This window comes from Eschrichtius robustus, chromosome 18, assembly GCF_028021215.1.
Source record: "Eschrichtius robustus isolate mEscRob2 chromosome 18, mEscRob2.pri, whole genome shotgun sequence".
Taxonomy (NCBI): domain Eukaryota; kingdom Metazoa; phylum Chordata; class Mammalia; order Artiodactyla; family Eschrichtiidae; genus Eschrichtius; species Eschrichtius robustus.
Genome location: NC_090841.1, coordinates 10,705,772 through 10,724,630, shown reverse-complemented (window position 1 = coordinate 10,724,630; position 18,859 = coordinate 10,705,772). Strand labels below are relative to the sequence as shown.

At 39.4% G+C, this 18,859-nt stretch overlaps 2 protein-coding genes across 3 annotated transcripts in view; both read right to left on the bottom strand.

Moving 5' to 3' along the window:
* The window catches only part of RFC3 (replication factor C subunit 3), a 244,052-nt gene that overhangs the window by 65,139 nt on the left and 160,054 nt on the right, over nucleotides 1-18,859 (bottom strand). The window lies entirely within an intron of this gene.
* LOC137752066 (ferritin heavy chain) lies at nucleotides 17,244-18,170 on the bottom strand. The gene has a single exon (XM_068526782.1). It carries the CDS (start codon nucleotides 17,965-17,967, stop codon nucleotides 17,416-17,418), a length of 552 nt encoding a protein of 183 aa, XP_068382883.1. The 5' UTR covers nucleotides 17,968-18,170; the 3' UTR covers nucleotides 17,244-17,415.

Genomic DNA, 18,859 nt, shown 5'->3' with positions numbered 1-18,859 from the left:
CGACTGCCATTGAACACAAAATTACACATATATTAAGCATACTTTGGAAATGTATTATCTTGCCCTTGACTGGAGCTCCCTTCTTTGATGTGACAATCTTATTAAGTGATATAAATAAAGTTTAAAAAAACTTTAAACTTATGTTAAAAAGAAAAAAATACAGGGCCTATCCTGGTAGAAGAGAAAAACATAAGTAGAGTTATCAACTCCTCTGCTATTTCTAATAGGTATTCAGAGGCAACCAGTGAGTTCTTCAAGAAACTATCGTTAGTGAAAGGAAAGTGTTCTTCCTCTCAGAATTTCCAATACCTCACCTCCATCATTTCAGCTGCTAAGAAATAAAAATTCTTTTAAATGAAGCATCCCTTCTAAGTTTATTTTTACACTGGATGAAAATTAATGAACTAGATTTACAGAATTGTTTTAATGAGACAGTGTCACACATAAGGAATCCAAGAAGTAAGAAATTCTAATGACCTTGAATCTTTACTAAACCATTCTTCTTTGGTTCAAAGACTGGCAGGAGGCTCAGTTAGGAAGTGACATTTTAAAGAAATGGCAAGAAATTCTGTGTCACTCCTCCCCTTCGTCATCTGGTTGACTAGATATGTTGATCATCATTCTTACCTGGCAGGTGGTGAGAGCTAATTTGTTATATAATCTGGAAGTCGCTAGATATCTTCGATTAGGTACTGGTAGAGGCTAGCTTTTAAAGTAATTTCTTGGACTTTAGTTTCTTTTCTTCTTTTAACAGTCCTCTAGAACAGAGTGGTGACTGCAGCCAAGCGCTGCGAAGAAGCAAAGTTCCAGAAAAAACCTTAATTAAATAAGAAATATCTGAGAAGAGTAAAATTTGGAATACGAGTATGAGTATTTCTATTATAGTCGACACTTACTGGGTCAAAGTGAGTGAATTTCTTTTATTGCCTTACCATCCTTCCCAATCCTTTCTCCAAGATCTTAAACAATAAATTACATTTTTACCACTGTATTCTTGGGACAATTTGTCTTACCATAAATGCATTGCACACATTGTACACATTGTACGTGTTCACCATGACTGAACAAAACGTCAGCGAACTACCTTGCATCAGTAGACTCAAAACACAAAAATAAAAACAAAATCCATGGGGTCTGTGGCTTCAACATTATTCAATTATGATGAATAATTTTAAACACTGGCCAACAATGTGTTATAAGAGGATCAGATGTCTTTAAGGCGTCATCAAGACGCAGCAGCAGTTCTTCATTGTCCAATTCTGGGAAATTCGATTTGGGCTACAAACTTGCACAAGAACAGAGGGCATAGATTTCTTATCAATTTCATGTTTGAAATGAAAGGGAGATCAGTACTTTCATCTTTCATAGAGGAGATGAGTTTTAAAAATCCATTCTATTAAAGTATGAAGGGTTTTATTTTCAAATTCTGGGGAAATTGACTTGAATACTCAAGAAATATTACAGGTTAATTTTTGGATAAGAGCATTCTTCTTTTGATGATTTTCCCCCCTTTCCACTACCATCACAAAAATAACTTGAGATTCACAAGTTATTCATACTCTAGGAGTATCTAATGCCCAGGCAGGGCAGGAAAAATAATGTGTAAATTTAAACCTTTTCTATTGCAGCCAAAAGGAAGGAGGGAGTGCTTAAGAGTATAAGTTCTGGAGTTAGACTGACCTAGTTCAGATCCTGGTTCCTCAGCTTCCTAGCTGTGCAACCTTGAGCAAGAAACCTAACACCTTTTCCCCTCAGTTTCCTCATCTTCAAACTAAGAGCTGCATGAACACCTACAGTATAGGGCAGCTGGGAGCTATACTATATATCATCTGAAAAATACTTAGCTAGGTTCCTGGTTTGTGCTGTTATTATTTAGCTATTTTAAATCTCCATTCTCTCATTTGTAAAAAGAAGATAATTATTTTGCCTATCTTACCACATTCATGTGAAAATAACATTTACCGCATTACTTGGTACGTAAGACCTTGATAAATACTAGCTATTATTTATTACTCTGACTTTTCAACAAAATGGCAATTATAATACCAAATATGGCCTCTTCAGAATGAACTTCAGAAACACTGCCATCTAGTGATACATCTAAACCTGCAATGTTCCATCTTCTAGAAGCTCTGGTTCTATGTCTTTTATTATTTTTGGCTTGTTGATGCAATAGGCTCTGCTCAACTCTTTCAGGTGTGCTTTGAAAAGGTTGGTCACTGCTGGCCTCTGCTGCCTGCCCCAGAGGTACAAAAGAAAGGAAAACACACTGGTAACATTAGCCCTCTGTGTACTCAGGTTCTAAAAGTCTATTTGCTTCTCTCCTGTTTGTGTGGACTCAACCATGGACACAGTGTTTCCTTAAGCAAACCTAACCTGAATATTAATGGAAAATCAACAAAACAGCAAAACACAGAACTGGCTATGGCATCACTCCACAATGCCACAGTGGAGTACTGTCAGGTCACTTTGGGGTAGAAGGTGATTTAAAAGGTCACATGTGACTGGAGGTCAGTGACCTAAGGATTATTTCAGCTGAGCAGAAGCGCACTTGGGTCCTAAAGAGCCCACTGGCTCCCAGTGGCATCAGTGGCATTTGTGTGTTCATGGACTAGAACAGAAATTGCCCTAAAACAAACTGGGCAGGTTGGACCTCATCTAAAGAGCAAACACAAAAATGCGATAACTAAGGTGACCTCTGCGTCATATGACTGAATGTCATCTGTTATATTTTCATAGTCTTGCTGCTTTTTGTAGGTAAAGAATTGCTCAGGCTCTAAATATTGAGGAAAGTTTTCAATTTAATAATGACCCTTCAGAATTTTTGTTTCAAATACCTTGATAATAAAAAGTAAAATTTCTGAGTGGAGATAATGAAGGAGGTCTGGCCTCAATTGCCTAGGTTTCTATTTCTGCTTTCTGTCTGACCTTCTGGTTAGGGACCCTGGTATCCAGATCTTGGTACCATCCTCACTTCTTTAAGAAGCCTCAGCTGTCCTCCTTAATGAGGTCAAATTTTACTGCAATGTTCTCATCGAACCAAGTACCCACTTTCTTAGTGCATATCACAGTGCATTACATTTATATGTCTGATTGCTTGATTAACGTCTCTTTTTCCTACCTGACTATAAGCTTCCTGAAAGCAGGGGCCCTGTCTGCTTTTGCCTAACATTACATGCCCACACTCAGCACAGGCCTGGTACAATGCAAGAGCTATATAAGTGAGGAAAGGGGGAAATCAAGCAATGAATGATCCCCAGAGCTAAATCTGCACTGAACAGAGATGTATATGGCCTGTGGTAAAAGATCTTTGGACTCATTCACTGTCCATCCTGCATGCTATTTAAAAATGGCTGTGAGAGGAAGATCAGGGTTCTCAGGGAGAAAAACTGAGACTAGAGTGCCAGAAAAGGGACAAAATTCATTTGGTCAGAAATGGGAAAGTAATAGCTCACTTTTTTTTTCTCTCCCAGAACCCGGTTTAAGGTTTATATCAGGGGCAATGACTTAATTCTCCTCAAAAAGTAGATTTTGAATTGGGTTTAAAGTATTAAAATTCAATTTTATATTGGTGGTGTGAAGTAAGTTGACATATCCATTTTCCCCCAAAAGGTAGTTAAATACTGCTTTATAGGTCTGATACCAAGATGGTTCATGTAGAACACTGCTTTCAGGTTGGCACCCAACATATGTGCAAATCAGGGCTCAAACCACTGAAGGAAGGAAAATGAGAAAATGAGGCACAAAAAACCATAAAAAGTAACGGAGAATCTCAAAAAATAAACTTCAACAAAATATCTGTCTCAAGATTATATCCTACAGAATTCTAATCATAGTCTTATCCTTTAGATTCACAACAATAATGTTGGGCCTTTGCTATTCTTATCTATGTTGCCAAAAAGTCACCAAATATGTTTAAAAAGATAACACATGGGGTTGAGGAATAAAAGAAATGGTCCTTTTTCTCAAGGAGATTATATTCTATTTCCATGAGGAACATGTTACATTTGTTACTGAAAAAAAGAAAACTGGTTTTTTACCTTATAAAAATAACATTTTATTTCAGAATCGTTTTGGTTAAGAGAACAATTTAATCTGCTTTTATAGGTGGGTCAAGAGAGGCATGGGGAAAAAAAAATATATATATATATAAATATATATGTTCTTTTTAACATTCAATGTTGCAGAAAGAATTAGTGGTGTACCATAGTGTGTTTTTTAGTGCTACAGAGGGTTACAGAATATGAAGTAGAGTTACTGCCTTCAGCCTAATGAAATACTTATAATAGGGTCAGATTGAATTAAGAGGGCAGTTAAACATCTGACAGCAATAGTTTTTTATAAGTTTCGCTTGATTTAAATATTACAGTGATAGTCTGGTAGTCATCATCTAGTGGATAGAAATTTGCTTTAAACTCTTTGGTAGCCAGATCTGATGACTAACATCCAAAACAGTTTCAAATGGGCTCCAGAAAATATGAGCTGTATAGTCTTAGGGATTTCAGAAAAGAAATCTAGTTCAGTAATCAAGGCAGGACCATATTCTACACTGAGCCCTGTTATATGATGATTTCTAAAAGATTAGATCCTTGTAACACTTACACTCTTCTTCAGCATGTTCTCTTGTGAATAAACACAAAAATGAGAGTTCACAAATATCACAATATGTTAACTGAGGTTCTAGCATTCTATGAGTCTCACATCTTACATTTGAGTTCTGAGATTATTATGCCATCTCAATAGTATGCATATTATTTCTTTTTTTAAAAAACTAGTTTTTTATCTTTATAATGTGATGACTTTTTAAACAGAGCTAGGATCTAGGACTTGTAAAAAGTGTTTGCTAAGCTGAATGTACATCCAATCTTCCCTCTGAGATAAATGGTACTAAGGACACAACAGATGTACCTTACAGATTAAGTGAAATCACCTCCATGCAATGACCTTATTAGCTTATTCCTATCTGCCGTGTTCTGAGTAATGTAGTTACTTTCGTTTATATTTTAGTATATATATTATCACCACATCTTAGCCCATCAATCACTAATGCTATTTTAGGGAAATAAAAGGAAATGTGTTAAGGTTCAAAGTTGATAAAGGAAATTAGTCTGAAATTAGGGGTCTTATAAATTTAATGGTAGACAGATTCCTGTCTCGGAAAGTCAGACTGACCAAAAGAACGGAAGGGAGGAGATAGAATTGGCATCAAAGAAGTAAAATTGTACCTATTCAGTCATCTTACATTGGTGATACCAGTTAAATCTGAGTTCTTGCCAGTTCCCTAAAGGACCAAATTTTCTCTTGGTTACAGTATGCATGGATATATTCCTAAAAGACTATATATTTAAATTTAAATTTGTACAAAACTAAACACATTAAAATACACTAAGGAAATGGTTCCCCCCCCACCCCCCCAATAGGTAGTATTGATAGACTTGTATGTTGCAATTAGTTCTAGGATATGTAGTATGATAGGCTTGTATGTTGCAATTAGTTCTAGGATATGTCACAAGGAATTTGTTACTATAGTAGCTAAAGTATCAACGTTTGTGAATTATTTACTTAAAAAAAAACCCTCTTGTTTTTGAGTGTATCAAAACTCAAAGTCTTGAGTGTATGCAAGATTGTCCCTATAATACTATCCTTTTATTAATTTGCATTTGACTATTGCTTTCTTGAGTGGGACAGAAAGAGGTAAATTTTCAGCCATTATACTGGGAACGTCCCGGAGACAAGGTTAATTGACCCTGGAGGTAAGTCTGTACGTACCTCTGTCATAGCATTTCATCATTCTATAATTGTAACTGCTTTTGGACCTGTCTGTGTGTCTCACTGAGCTCCTTGAGGACGGCAACAGTGTCATAGAACATAAAATGAACTCAATAAATATTCGTTCAGTTAATAACTTGGGTTTCTACAAAAGCAAAATAGGGGCTCAATTAACTTCACAAATTCCTTGATAGTACATATATCAGATGTACTTAAAATTATCTTGTAAAATTTTGATCTGAGAGTCTTCCTGTTGGGTAGACTTTTTCTTCTTTTTTTAAGCCAAGTATATTTGTACTTATTTTTAAGGAATTCCAAACTCTTTATTAACATTAATTCAACTTAATTAACTTTGTTGAGTTCTGACTCTGTTCAAGTTCCCATGCTTTTCACTAAGAAAACATGATGAATTAGACACCATTTCTATCCTCAAACTTTAGACATGCATATAACTAATTATAGTATGAGAAGAGTAATGATGTATGTATAAAATACATACTTAACATAGAGGAGGGTGGATCAAGTCTGCTCAGATAAGTCCAAAAGGCTTCCTGAGAGAGGTGACATCTTAGCTGAGGTTTCAAGGGAGAGTAGTAGGTGATTAATGAGTGAACAGTGGAGAAGGAGAAGGAAGGTATCACCCTGTGCAGCTAGAACAATATGTACACAAGAACAGAGACATGGAACATCATGGGTGGAGACAAACGTGCAAAGGGGGATGTGTTGGAGCGTGTGGTTAGAGAGGCAGGAAGGCGCATATTATGTAGGGCCTTGTATGACATTATAAGGAGCAAGTACTCAACTCTACAGTGAAGAGTTTTAGCATGAAAGGGACGTGCCCATATTTGCTTTAGGTAGGAAAGCCATATTTGTGTCAAGAGAAGGATCAGAGAAGGACAAAATGATAAGTCAGGAAGTTAAAAAAAAATGCTGGACAGTACCAGAAGGAACGCAGAGGAGGGGATGGACTCAGAGAGATTTAACAGGCAAATCAGCAGAACTTGGAAGAAAGTATACGTGGGATGATGGTGAGCACTACACTAGGCTGTAAGCATGCATTAACATTTCTGAAATTCTCTAAACAGTCTTCTACACCTCGGCTTCTCAGCAGAATTACCTGGGGAGCCGTCCAGAACCCCAATGCCCAGACCCATAAAATCAGAATCTCTGGAGGTAGAAGCCCATGTCTGTGTGATTTCAATGTGCAATCAAGGCTGGTCTAGAACCACTGGTCTAGACAGAGACTCTTCCCTCAAGTTATTTGTGGGGAAAATGAGAGCTTAAGTGGTGCATCGAAAGTCATAGAAAATGGGAAATAGGATCTGAGCCTCTCTATTTCCAGCCCAGTGGCCTAACCGCCAGATTAAATTACACCCTAGGAGTACCAGCAGATCATTGACCAGCACTGACAAGTCAGGTCCATGGCATTCATTCATTCGCACTTCCGCATGCCCAAAGCTAGCAGAAACTGACTATATTAGAAATAGATAAGAAATAGGAGACACTTTCACTTCCTGAAATAATGACACTCAAGATGATGACAAACTAATTAGGAAGACATAATGCTTCTAAATGTAATGCCAGAGGACATATAATACAAGATATGATTAATGGTAGAAGCACTTACTGAAAGAGTCATAGGAATTCAGAGAAGTAAGAGTTAACTCTAGAAAAAGCTCACTCTAGGAGGAGACAAGACTCATCAAAATGTAAATGTGAAATGATGAGTATTTTAAAAGGCAATGAATGGCATTTCGTGAACTTTCAGTAACAATCCAATTAATTCTGACAGGTAAGCACATAAGTCATTGAAGATTGCTTTCACTAGGCCAGATTTGGTAGATTCAGGAGGAGTTTACAGCCCTTGCACAATTTTTAGTTATAAATCAAAATGTAGTCATTTTATTCATGGAAAAATTAGGTAAATTGGGGAAAAACTACAATTAACAGTGAAGCAAAATGAGTTATTACTAATAAGCTCATGTGGCTCTGTGAAGAACACACTTTCAAAGTGTTTCTTCAGACAGAGTAGATTACCTATTTTCAACTGGCACAGTGATAATATTTATTGTATCTACATATAAATAATATAAAATACAAATTTAGTTAACATTCAAGAGCTTTTTTAAAGAATAAGAAAAGACCAATTTTCCATAATATCGCAATCATTAGTCATCCCATAACCAACATTTCTTCATCCCCCTTCCTTTGCACATCCATAGGACTTGGATTTCATCTCTCCTATGACATTGTCCACGTTAAGGTTTGAGTTTTAGATATCTAGACACAATCCACTGCACTGTACACTCCCGGAAACACCCAAGGTGGTTGGGAGAGGGTACGAGAAGTGATGAAGAGCATGGACTGTGCACTCAGACGACCTGAGTTCAAATTCAGGTTCTGCCATTTGCCAGCAGGATGATCTTGAGTAAGCTACCCAAAACCTGTATGTTTCAGTATATTCACCTCTAAAATGAGTATAGTATTATTAGTAGCAGGACCTCAAAAGATTGTGCTACCCATCAGCTAATAGTCCCGGTGCCTTGAACACTGGACATAACTCAATAGATATTGGTTATTGTGATATTGTGATTTATAATAAGAAATATATATTTGGGTTTTGTTCCTGTTCCTGGCACAGAATTCCTAAAACCCTTGAAGTTTCCTGTGAAGAGAGAAAAATAAAAGCGGCTTTTGTTATGTTACTAAGGTGACTTTGGAAAGCAACTAAGGACAGGGGCTAGTTGCCAGTGAACTGTGATTAGAGGGTTGGAAGTTTCAGTTCCACCCATGACCTCAGGGGGAGGGAGAGGGGCTGGAGACTAAGTTCAATCACCAATGGCCAATGATTTCATCAATCGTGCCTATGTAACAAAGCCTCCATAAAACCCCAAAAGGACAAGGTTCCAAGAGCTTCAGGTTGGTGAACACATGGAGGTGCTGGGAAAGTGGCAGGCTCAGAGAGGGCATGGAAGCTCTGTGTCCTTTCCCCCATAACTTGCCCTCTGCATCTCTTCCATCTGGATGTTCCTGAGTTATATCCTTTTATAACAGACCAATGATCTAGTAAGTAAAATGTTTCTCTGAGTTCCATGAGTCACTGTAGCAAATTAATCAAACTCAGGGAGGAGGTCTTGAGAACCTCAGATCTATAACAGATTGGTCAGAAACACCAGCAACAACCTGGACTTGAGATTGGCATCTGGAAGGGGGTGGGGTGTCGTCTTGTAGGACTGAGCCCTTAACCTGTGGAATCTGACACTATTTCCAGGTAGACAGTGTCACAACTGAGCTGAATTGTAGGGCACTCAGCTGGTGTTGGAGAATTGCTTGTTGTAGGGGAAAAAAAAAATCCTGGGATTGGGTACAGAATCACAGGCATTACAGTGTCTTATACTAGTAGGTGTTGAATAGATATTGGCTGGAAGGATTGACAAATTACACAGAAATAAAACGTCTAATAAAAGAAAAACAATATTCACTGCAGCCAGCTGGACTTGGTCTTTTTCCTGATCTACTTCAAACCTAGTAAAATACTAGAAAACTTCTATAACCTCTCTTTGAATTTTATCAAATAATGATGTTAATACTTTCTCTCTTCAAATTGACTTGGAGACTAATTCTATAACATTTTTCACTGAAACATTTGAAGATCATGTTCTACATGTATAATATATTATTTTGAAATACGCTAGTTTTACCTGATGTTTTCCAGGAGTGGAGGAACTAGTTTTGAAGAAATCCTCAAAGAGCTTAATATTACATTCTTTGTTCAAGTTAGCAGATTCAGAACATTAAAAGTACTAAATCTCTAATAATATAGTTAGAGGTCTCTTGCTTGAGTCTGACATCTGCTAAAGCACATACAGTGAGGGTAGATGCAGCCCTTATCTAGAGACTGTGGTGGAAAGAACTAGACTGTGGCAGTGCCTTCTAAGGAAAGTAACATTGTCCTTCCATATACTGGAAAACTCCAAATATAGCATACATAGGTTTCCTTACCTATGTAAAAGCATCAAATTGAAACCTATATGAATTGAAAGTGATCCCTTCTCTAAGATCAATGTCTTCAAGCAAGATAAGCCCAAGGGTTGTAGAAAATGCTTAGTGCACAACCCAGGGGAGTAAAAATGCATGTCAACCACTGATTTATTAAGTAATTTCTGCAAAAGCTGCACCTAGGGGATACATCACAGGGGCTGAGTTATTGGAGGAGAACCTCCCAGGCCGAATATAGGCTGCATGAGCAGTCCTGAATTTACAACTTGCTGAAAGGAAGAATGGAAGAAAAAACTGCTGAGAGAAAAACCTACCATTCCATTTTGGTGGTTTCATAAATTGTGATTTGTGGAAAGTGCTCATTTCAAAGCCCATGCGTTTTATTTTATGAGTTTATGCAGTTAGCCACGTGTTCTGCTAAGGAAACTGAAGAAAGCTGCATGAGTTCTGTCCCGTGGCCTATGGGAGGCAGAATGGACAAGTGCATTTTACACCGAGTGACTTCTCCTTTCCTCCAGAAGATTGCTGTCACTTTACACCATGACCTACACCCCAAATCTTTGAAAAATGATGATAAATTATTCCAAGTGACAGTTTCCATATAATTTCACTGCAAAGGCTTTTAAAGCTGAAAGGAGCCTTAAGAGATCATCTCATGACAACTTTCTGGTTTTATAGATAAGGAAATGGAGCCTCAGAAAAGCACTGAGCCTTGGCTGGGATCACACAGCCACGTCCTGGTAAAGTCAGGACTGGATTCCAGTGTCTCAGACACAGAACAACATCCTTTGCCCTGCTTGAGCTAATGTCTTCTTCAAAGAGCTTGTATTATGCTATATAATACTGCACTTGCTTGAGAATCTAATTTATTACCTGAAAACAATTTAGGACATTAGGAAGACAACTCAACAAAGCAGTGATGCTTTATAATAAAGATATGGGCAAAAAGCCTAAAATGGCAGGCTGCTCATAGATATGCAGAGAATAATATGATTAAATGGTTCATTCTCAACTAGGTAACATAGAGCATTCTAGACTGAGCAGGGGGGATCAGTAAAAAAAGCGATTTGCAAAGATTTCAAACTTGTTTGGCCTCATCTAAAAGATTTACAATCTATTTCAAAATCTCATTTTGTATCACTGACTTCTTTATGATTCAACCAGATACGCGTTTAGTCAACCACAATTTTTTTTTTCATGATTACTATGCACCCTTTAATCCTGTTCTCAGTGATAAGCAAATAAATATTCTAAATATGTTTGAATTTGCAAAGCAAAATTAGCTAAAGAAAAAAGAACTTTATTATACCCACCAAAAATTAGACTTACGTGTCCAATACAAGATGCTTTATTAACAGAGAACACTGACTTTCTGTTCTCTCTATATATCTGTATCTATCTATCTATTCCTATCTATCAATCTATCTACATACACATCTAGGCAATATATATATCATCTCCCTTGACCCTGGCTTTGCTCTTGGGGCACAAAGTAACCAAGGTACCAACGAGTAAGTTTTTCTTTGATTTGGGAATCTTAACCCATTAAGGCTATTTAGAGGTTTAAAAATTCTTGGATGGGACTACTTCCCAACAAATAGTGAATGAAAATGCATAATTTAATGGTATTGCTGTATAACAGACCACAAAAGTAAACCTTAAGTCAGATCAACTTTTCTTTAAGGTCACACCTTTCAGCAGCAAGGTCTAGTTTTTCCAAATATTAATAGTTTGCCTTCTGATGCTTAGAGTTAGACGAAGCTAGGAGACCAGATTATTCTGCAGGGTGGTGTATCTCAGAGAAACAAAAGGGTGCCCTTTGAGCAACTGGAGAAGCAGCATCCATCTGGACTGATTTCAGAGACCTAAATGTTGTCTGGACCAATGCTAGTGTCTGAAATTGACTAGTAATAAAGTTTTCATGCAGGTCTCTTAAAACAAACTAAACAAAGAAACAAAAACTTGTTTTTTTCTTGTTGTATAGGTAATATATATTCATTTTAGAGTAATCATAAGGTAACCTAAGATAATGAAAAACAAAAAGAGGACAAAAATAACATCCTATCATCTACAGGTAAGTAATGTTGATATATATATATATATAGGCTTAGTCCCCAAGTCCCATATATATATTTTTTTTTTCCTAAAAAGGAAACTTGGGGCATATTACATGTTTTATAACTTCCTTTTCTTATATTTTCCAAAACAGAAGTATTTGGAAAATATTTTTTACATCATTTTAAATACCTGGATAGCATTCCTTTGCAGAGATGTATGCTTTTATCTTACAGATCCCCTAGTGTTGGACATTTAGTTTTGTTTCAATTTTCAAATAAGATAAGCAACTCTGAATTGAATTTCTTTGGGGGTAAGTCTTAGAACAAATCCATGATTTATCCTATTCTTTTGGATAAGTTTTAGAATTCCTAGTTTAAAAATATGTTAATTTTTAAAACTTTTGATATTATCTTTAAACTGCTTTGTGGACAGGTGGTACCCCACCATACTGCCAAAGTTGGCATTATCATTTTGTTTAATCTTTGGCAATTTGACAGCAAGAACTCAGCAGAGAACATTGTTGTATTACAGTTGCTCTTGTTAAATGGGAACATTTAGTAAGAACTTGTTTCTCAAAATGAGCACCCATTGCGGAACAACACTGTGCTATGTGTTTGGACATGAAGGCAGGTACAAAGTGGCCCCTGTCCTCATGAAGCTTAAGTCAAGAGAAGACAGTGTAAAAAGCACAAAGCCTCCAAAAAACGAAGAAACGGGGGTTTAAGGAGAAGCTGTTTTAAATACGGTGGAGATAGTATAAAATGTGTGGTGAGCAAGCTTGCCTCCATCAGCCATGGGACCAAGTTTACTCAAATGAATGCCTGTTCTGCTGAAGCTCATTCTGACTTGGCTCTGCTGAGCAGGCTGGCAGTGGGGCTGGCTAAATTTGTCACAAATGGTGTGTGCCTACATACAGGAACAATACAACAGTAATTTTTCGTTTCTAATGGTCGGCTACCACTATCCTTTATGTGAAATGATAACAATAGACTCTCTGCCATCTGCATCTTTGAAATGCTCTCCTCCCATGGAGGCCACTGACTTGCCATTATGCAAGAGCACCTCATTTTTGTCATGCTGGGTCACTGTGTTCCCTGCAGGTGTGTGGCTCATCATAATTCTTTATACTTGTGCTTATGGCGTTTTTTAAACAAGATTAAAAATGCGTGTGTAGCACATATCATCAATCCCCAATATTGCTTAACTGAACTGTGTGTGTTTGTGCAGCTGCTGACTCCTAGGATACCCTCTTGGGAAGGAGACAAAAGTTCTGAATGTACCTTTTTGTAAATCAGTAAATAGTACAGAGTTTGAATTTTTAAAAAAACATTAAAGGCTTTCTATTCAACAGCCTTGCCAACAGGGGCAGTGGCTGTGCACACACTGGCCCATGGAAAGATCTCGTTTCAGGCATCTTCTTGGAAGCAACACGGTATTTGGTATATAGGAGGTACGTATTTCTTCTTTAAAGAAAACTGGAGTTTTGCAAGATAGCAACACTCTGCTCCCATTGTCTGTTTGGTTGTTTTAGTTTGCAAGCAGCAAAATCTGGAAATAATCATCTATTTTGTAGTGGATCTTTCCAACTGAAGTTGTAGCATCTCCCCTACCCTGGGGAACTTCCCTGTTCTGCACAGCTGTGCTGATCCCCACCCACTTCCTGCCTCAGTCCTCATGGAGGTGCTTCAGGATTTCATCACACTTCCTCTGCCTCTCCCTAAGCAGCTCAGCAACCACAGTTCACATCTTTTCCATTGACAGACCCCATACTAATCCTTTGAGGTAGACACAGATGAGGAAGCTGTATCAGCAGAATCAGTGACTTGTCCAATGTCCTCATCTTTTCTGAGGGGTCACATGTCATTCTGCACCATTTTTATGTGGGAAGAAGCCTCTCTATGGATCAGTCAAGAACAGGTTGTAGGAGGACTCAGCAGTCAGCTCTGCAGCAGGATGGAAGCTTCCGCTGTGGTGGTGGGCTGAGTGCGTGCCCTTCGCTGAGCTGTCCCCAACTCTGTCACCACAGCTCCAGTTTTCTCTTTCAGTTCTTTCAAAGATCTTCCAGTTATAGGTTAGTTTCTTTTCATTGTTTATGAAGTTTGAGGTGTGAGGGGATCTCGCTTAACGATGAAAAATCAAGTCCGTTATCATTCAAAACGCCCGTGTGTTGATGGAGGTGCGGGGAGCCGTCCATAAACTGTCTCTCCTCTCTAACCAGGTACTGTTTCATAATGAATTCCTGAATATTCTTCTTCCTGGTCAAGCAGTGCCAATACGGAGTCCCAGGCATCCTGGGGGCCTTACCTAGGGAGGTGTGGTCCCAGCGCACAGACTGATGAGATGATGGAGACCAAGCTTACTGCGGGTGTGGGGACAGCTCTGTCTGGGGCTACGGGGCCTGTGGGGGAGAAGGGACAGGGATGTAGTGAGCAAGTAATGGAAGTGGGCTGTCGGGAAGGGTCAGAGGCTGTGCAGGGGGTGGTTTCCAGCAGCCCCGGTCTGGACTCACAGAGTGGGGTGCCTGTAACATTTGTGGGGTAAAGCTTGAGTGATGCAGGAGAACACAGTGTGGTTAGGAGGGTTAGCCCCGGGGTTTCTGGTTTGGCATCCTGCAACAAGACTGACACCCACTGTAGCCTCTCACATGCTTACCTGCAAGAGACTTAACCAGCCGGCTTGCCTCCACCCTGCCTAACAGTCTCTGCTACCTGGCAGCCAAAGTAACCTGAAAACATGCCAATTCCTGCTCCGCACTTCCACTGGCTTCTTGACACACTTAGAATAAAATCCAAGCTTTAACGTGGACTTCAAGGTCCTGAGTTAGTTAGCCCTCAGCCTACACCTCATCTTCTACTACTCCCTTTTCTCCTGCCAGACACCCTGAATCCTTGCTGCTTCAAGTTTTCTTACCTCAGGCATTTGCTTTGTCTGTTTCTTCTCCCCAGTAGACATTCCCTGGTTTTCTAATGAGGAGGTCCCCTCTGACCACCGTTGTCTAAAATAACACCCAATGCCCCTCTTTTTCCTCTTCCCCTGCTTCACTATATATTTCATAGTACTATCACTACCTGACATTCTATTCTATATCCATTTGTCATACTCACTAGAATGTAAGTTCCATGAGGGCAGGGGTCTATCCTTGATCACTGTTCTATCTTCAATGCCTAGAATAATGCCTACACATAACAGGGGATCAATAAATATATCATGAATAACTCAATTAATTAACTTAGAAATGCTGTCAGGCTATGTTAAAACATTTAGTCTTTTGAGAGGTATGTGTTCCTATGTGTGATCAATTACAGAACATTCAACCAGTGCATATGCTGTGCTAATCCTGATGCTGATTTCACTTTACTTCTGAATAACCAGACAATTCAGTGATGATCCATCTGTGACCGAAAGGAATACATTAGGTATTACTGTAAAAATTACAGTTCACTGAGGTGAAAGGTAGAGTATTAATAAGCTATTTAAGATACATAATTGGAAAAAATGACTTCATTCATTTACCGATTCATGCATTTATTCAACATCTATTTATTGGTTCTTTTTCCATACCACCCTGCATGTTAAGTCATGAGAACACAATGGTGAAAACAGCAGATTCTGTGCTCAGGGGAATTTAGAGTCTAATGGGAGAGTCTCTTAGTCCGTTCAGGTTGCTATAACAGACTACCATAGATCGGGTGGCTTATAAACAACAGAAAGTTATTTCTCACAGTTCTGGAGGCTGGGAGGTCCAAGATCAAAGCGCCAGCAGATTTGGTGTCTGGTGAGAGCTTAATTCCTGGTTCTCAGATGGCCATCTTCTCACTGTGTTCTCACACAGGGCAAAGAAACCCTCTGAGGCCTCTTTTGGGTTTTTTGTTTGTTTTTCTTTGTTTTGTTTTGTTTTTTTAATTTTCTGGGGTCTCTTTTATGAGGGCACTAATCCCATTCGTGAGAGCTCCACCCTCATGACCTAATCAGCTCCCCAAATCCCCACCTCCAAATACCATCACAGTAGGGGTTAGGTTTCAACATATGAATTTGAGGGTGGGGAGACACAAACATTCAATCTATGGCAGAGAGATTAATTAAACAAGTACTTACTAGGAAATCAATTGATTAAATTTTGGTAAGCACTAAAATGGTGACTTATAGTGTGCCATTAAAGTAAATAAAGGCAACTCAACTTGTTGTGGGGAGTAGAAAAAGCTTCCATAAGAAAGTGACATCTAAGCTGACACTGGAAGAATAAGAAGTTACCCAAAACAGAGAGAGGAGATGAGCATCCCAGGCAGGGGAGCAGCATGTACAAGAGCCCTGAGGTAGGCTGGAGTTCAGTATATTAGAGAAACTCAAAGAAGATCTTGTTATGACAGCCTTAACAAACCAATACACTATCATTGTCCCAAATCTGTACCCAATGGGGTCCATCCTGAAGAACAATGGCCATGAAGATGCCTTTCTTCACCTCCTTCACCCCCCAAAATTTAACACTATCAAAGACCTTCAGAAATCAGATTGAGGACTCAAAGACATGGAACAAAGAATAACTCATCTATTCATCTATCCATTCATCTAGAAATACTCATTCAACCAATATTTCTTTGGAACCTACACTGTTTCAAGTACTACATGAAACCTGAAGTATTATCCACATGGACTGAAAGGAAGCACTTGTTTGGGGGTGGTCAGGGACATTATAGCCAAAATCCTGGATTCAGTTGGACAATGAGAATATCTGGCTAACCTTCAAAAAAGTATTCCTAATAATAAAGCCTATTATTCTATAAAGTGCTTCCCAGAGGAAGTGGTAATAATCCCATAGTTTGAGTCATAGGAAATTTTGGTGGGCAGGACAGTCAAAAACACACTTTGGGGAACAACCTTAAATTATAAAGGCAAGAAGGCAGGATTACCTCATTGTTTCCATCTTTATTTTCTATAAAGGCTCCTTGTGGAGACTTCATGACATGGGTAGCTAAATTATAATCGCTGAATGACACAGTGGAAGATGAATCAAAATGTCATAATTGTTCTTTTCACTCCTATTTCTGACTTTTATTTGCAAGCTTTATCCTCTGGGCTTCTTTCTCCTTAACGCTTCTCAGTTAATACCCTCTACTTTCTCAATATTTTCCATTATTGTCCTTGTACTTAAATTTCAGGAGTGTGAAGATCTGGAAGCTACAAACAGTCTAGGTCCACACATCTTTTGGTGTAGCTATGAAAGCAGCCTTCCAGGTGCAAACTGCCAAGAGAATTGTCCAGTTCCCACGCCATTAATGGTGTTTTAGTAAGTATCACCTCACATGTTAGCAGGAAATTAGCAACAAGATAAACCACACATATTTTTTTTTTTTTTTTGAAATGCTTACATTTTGTGTTTAAAGAACTAAGTTTTAGCTTCCTGGCAACTTTTTTTTTTTTTTTTTTTTTTTTGGGTACCAAATTACTTTATTTGAAGGAATGATACTAAGGAAAGGACTTGTAGATGTTTTGGTACAACTTACAGAAAAGGTAAAGGTAACCCAAACATGCATGCACTGCCTTGGTGACCAGGGAAGTCACTCCTGTGGCTACGGGAAGCCAGCCTAAGGCTTAGCTTTCATTATCACTATTTCCCAGGGTGTGCTTGTCAAAGAGATAATGTGCCATGCCAGATTCGGGGGCCCCCATCGTGCGCAAGTTGGTTACGTGGTCACCCAATTCTTTAATGGATTTCACCTGCTCATTCAGGTAATGAGTCTCAATGAAGTCACACAAATGGGGGTCATTTTTCTCAGTGGCCAATTTGTGCAGTTCCAGTAGTGACTGATTCACACTTTTTTCCAAGTGTAGCGCACATTCCATTGCATTCAGCCCATTCTCCCAGTCATCACGGTCTGGTTTCTTGATATCCTGCAGGAAGATTCGGCCACCCCGCTGGTTCTGCAGCTTCATCAGTTTCTCAGCATGTTCCCTCTCCTCATGAGATTGGTGAAGAAAGTATTTGGCAAAGTTCTTCAATGCCACATCATCGCGGTCAAAATAGTACGACATGGACAGGTAGACGTAGGAGGCGTAGAGCTCCAGGTTGATCTGGCGATTGATGGCGGCCTCCGAGTCCTGGTGGTAGTTCTGGCGCACCTGCGAAGGGGACGCGGTCGTCATGGCGAGCGGCTGAGGTGAGGCGGTGGCTGCGCGGCGCTGTAACGGCGGCGGAGACCTTGGGGCGGTCGGAGGGCGTTGTCAGGTGGTGGCGAGGGCTGGCTCTGAGCAGCCTGCCGGAGCGGGGGACGAGCGCCGGGTTCCGTCCAAGCACTGTTGAAGCAGGAAACCGCGGCAACTCTCCGCGAGGACTGTGGCGCAGGTGACTATTGCCTGGCTCTTATAGCGGGAATCCTGGCAACTTTTAAGTGCCCTCATAATCTGTGTCTTCATTTTCAGCTATCTTACTGGGGGTGGGGGTCGGAGGGCAATCCTAGGGCTACCAATTACCCCAAAGCAAAGAATAAGAAAGTTTTGACAAGGTTGCTTCCTTTCATCCAAATTGGCTTATCACCATACACTCATTGATGTCTGACCAAGCAAAAACAGCCTAGCCTGCTCCTCAAGCAGTATGGAGACTGGTCCCCAACAGAGGGAACCAGATCCTTATAGAGCATAACGACGGCTGTATTTTCCCATGACCATGACAGAGGCACGGAGCTCATAAGACACATGAGTCTGGTGTGATACCTGCAGAAAGGTCACATCCTGTGGTTTTCAGATGAAATGGTCATTTTTGCCTTGAATGCCGCCAGGGTTTGGTTTAAGGGTCTCAGATTGGGTAGCACTGTGTGAAGAACAGTTTAGGCAAAAGATCATTTCTCAGGTAACCTTTTTTTTTCTAGGAAGCCTTCCACAACCCACTGACCTTTCCATGAAATTCTAGCTCTTTTCTTCTTTAAAATTCTGAGACTTACAGTCAAATTTCTAGCAAAGAACGTCCTTTCCATCCTTTCTCTGCCCCTGAGTACAGTGCTCCACCAGATAGAGAATATGAAGGAGGTCACAGGAAGCA

What these genes read in the sequence shown, in the direction of transcription:
- LOC137752066 (XM_068526782.1), bottom strand. Translation starts at nt 17,967, where the DNA reads ATGACGACCGCGTCCCCTTCGCAGGTGCGCCAGAACTACCACCAGGAC.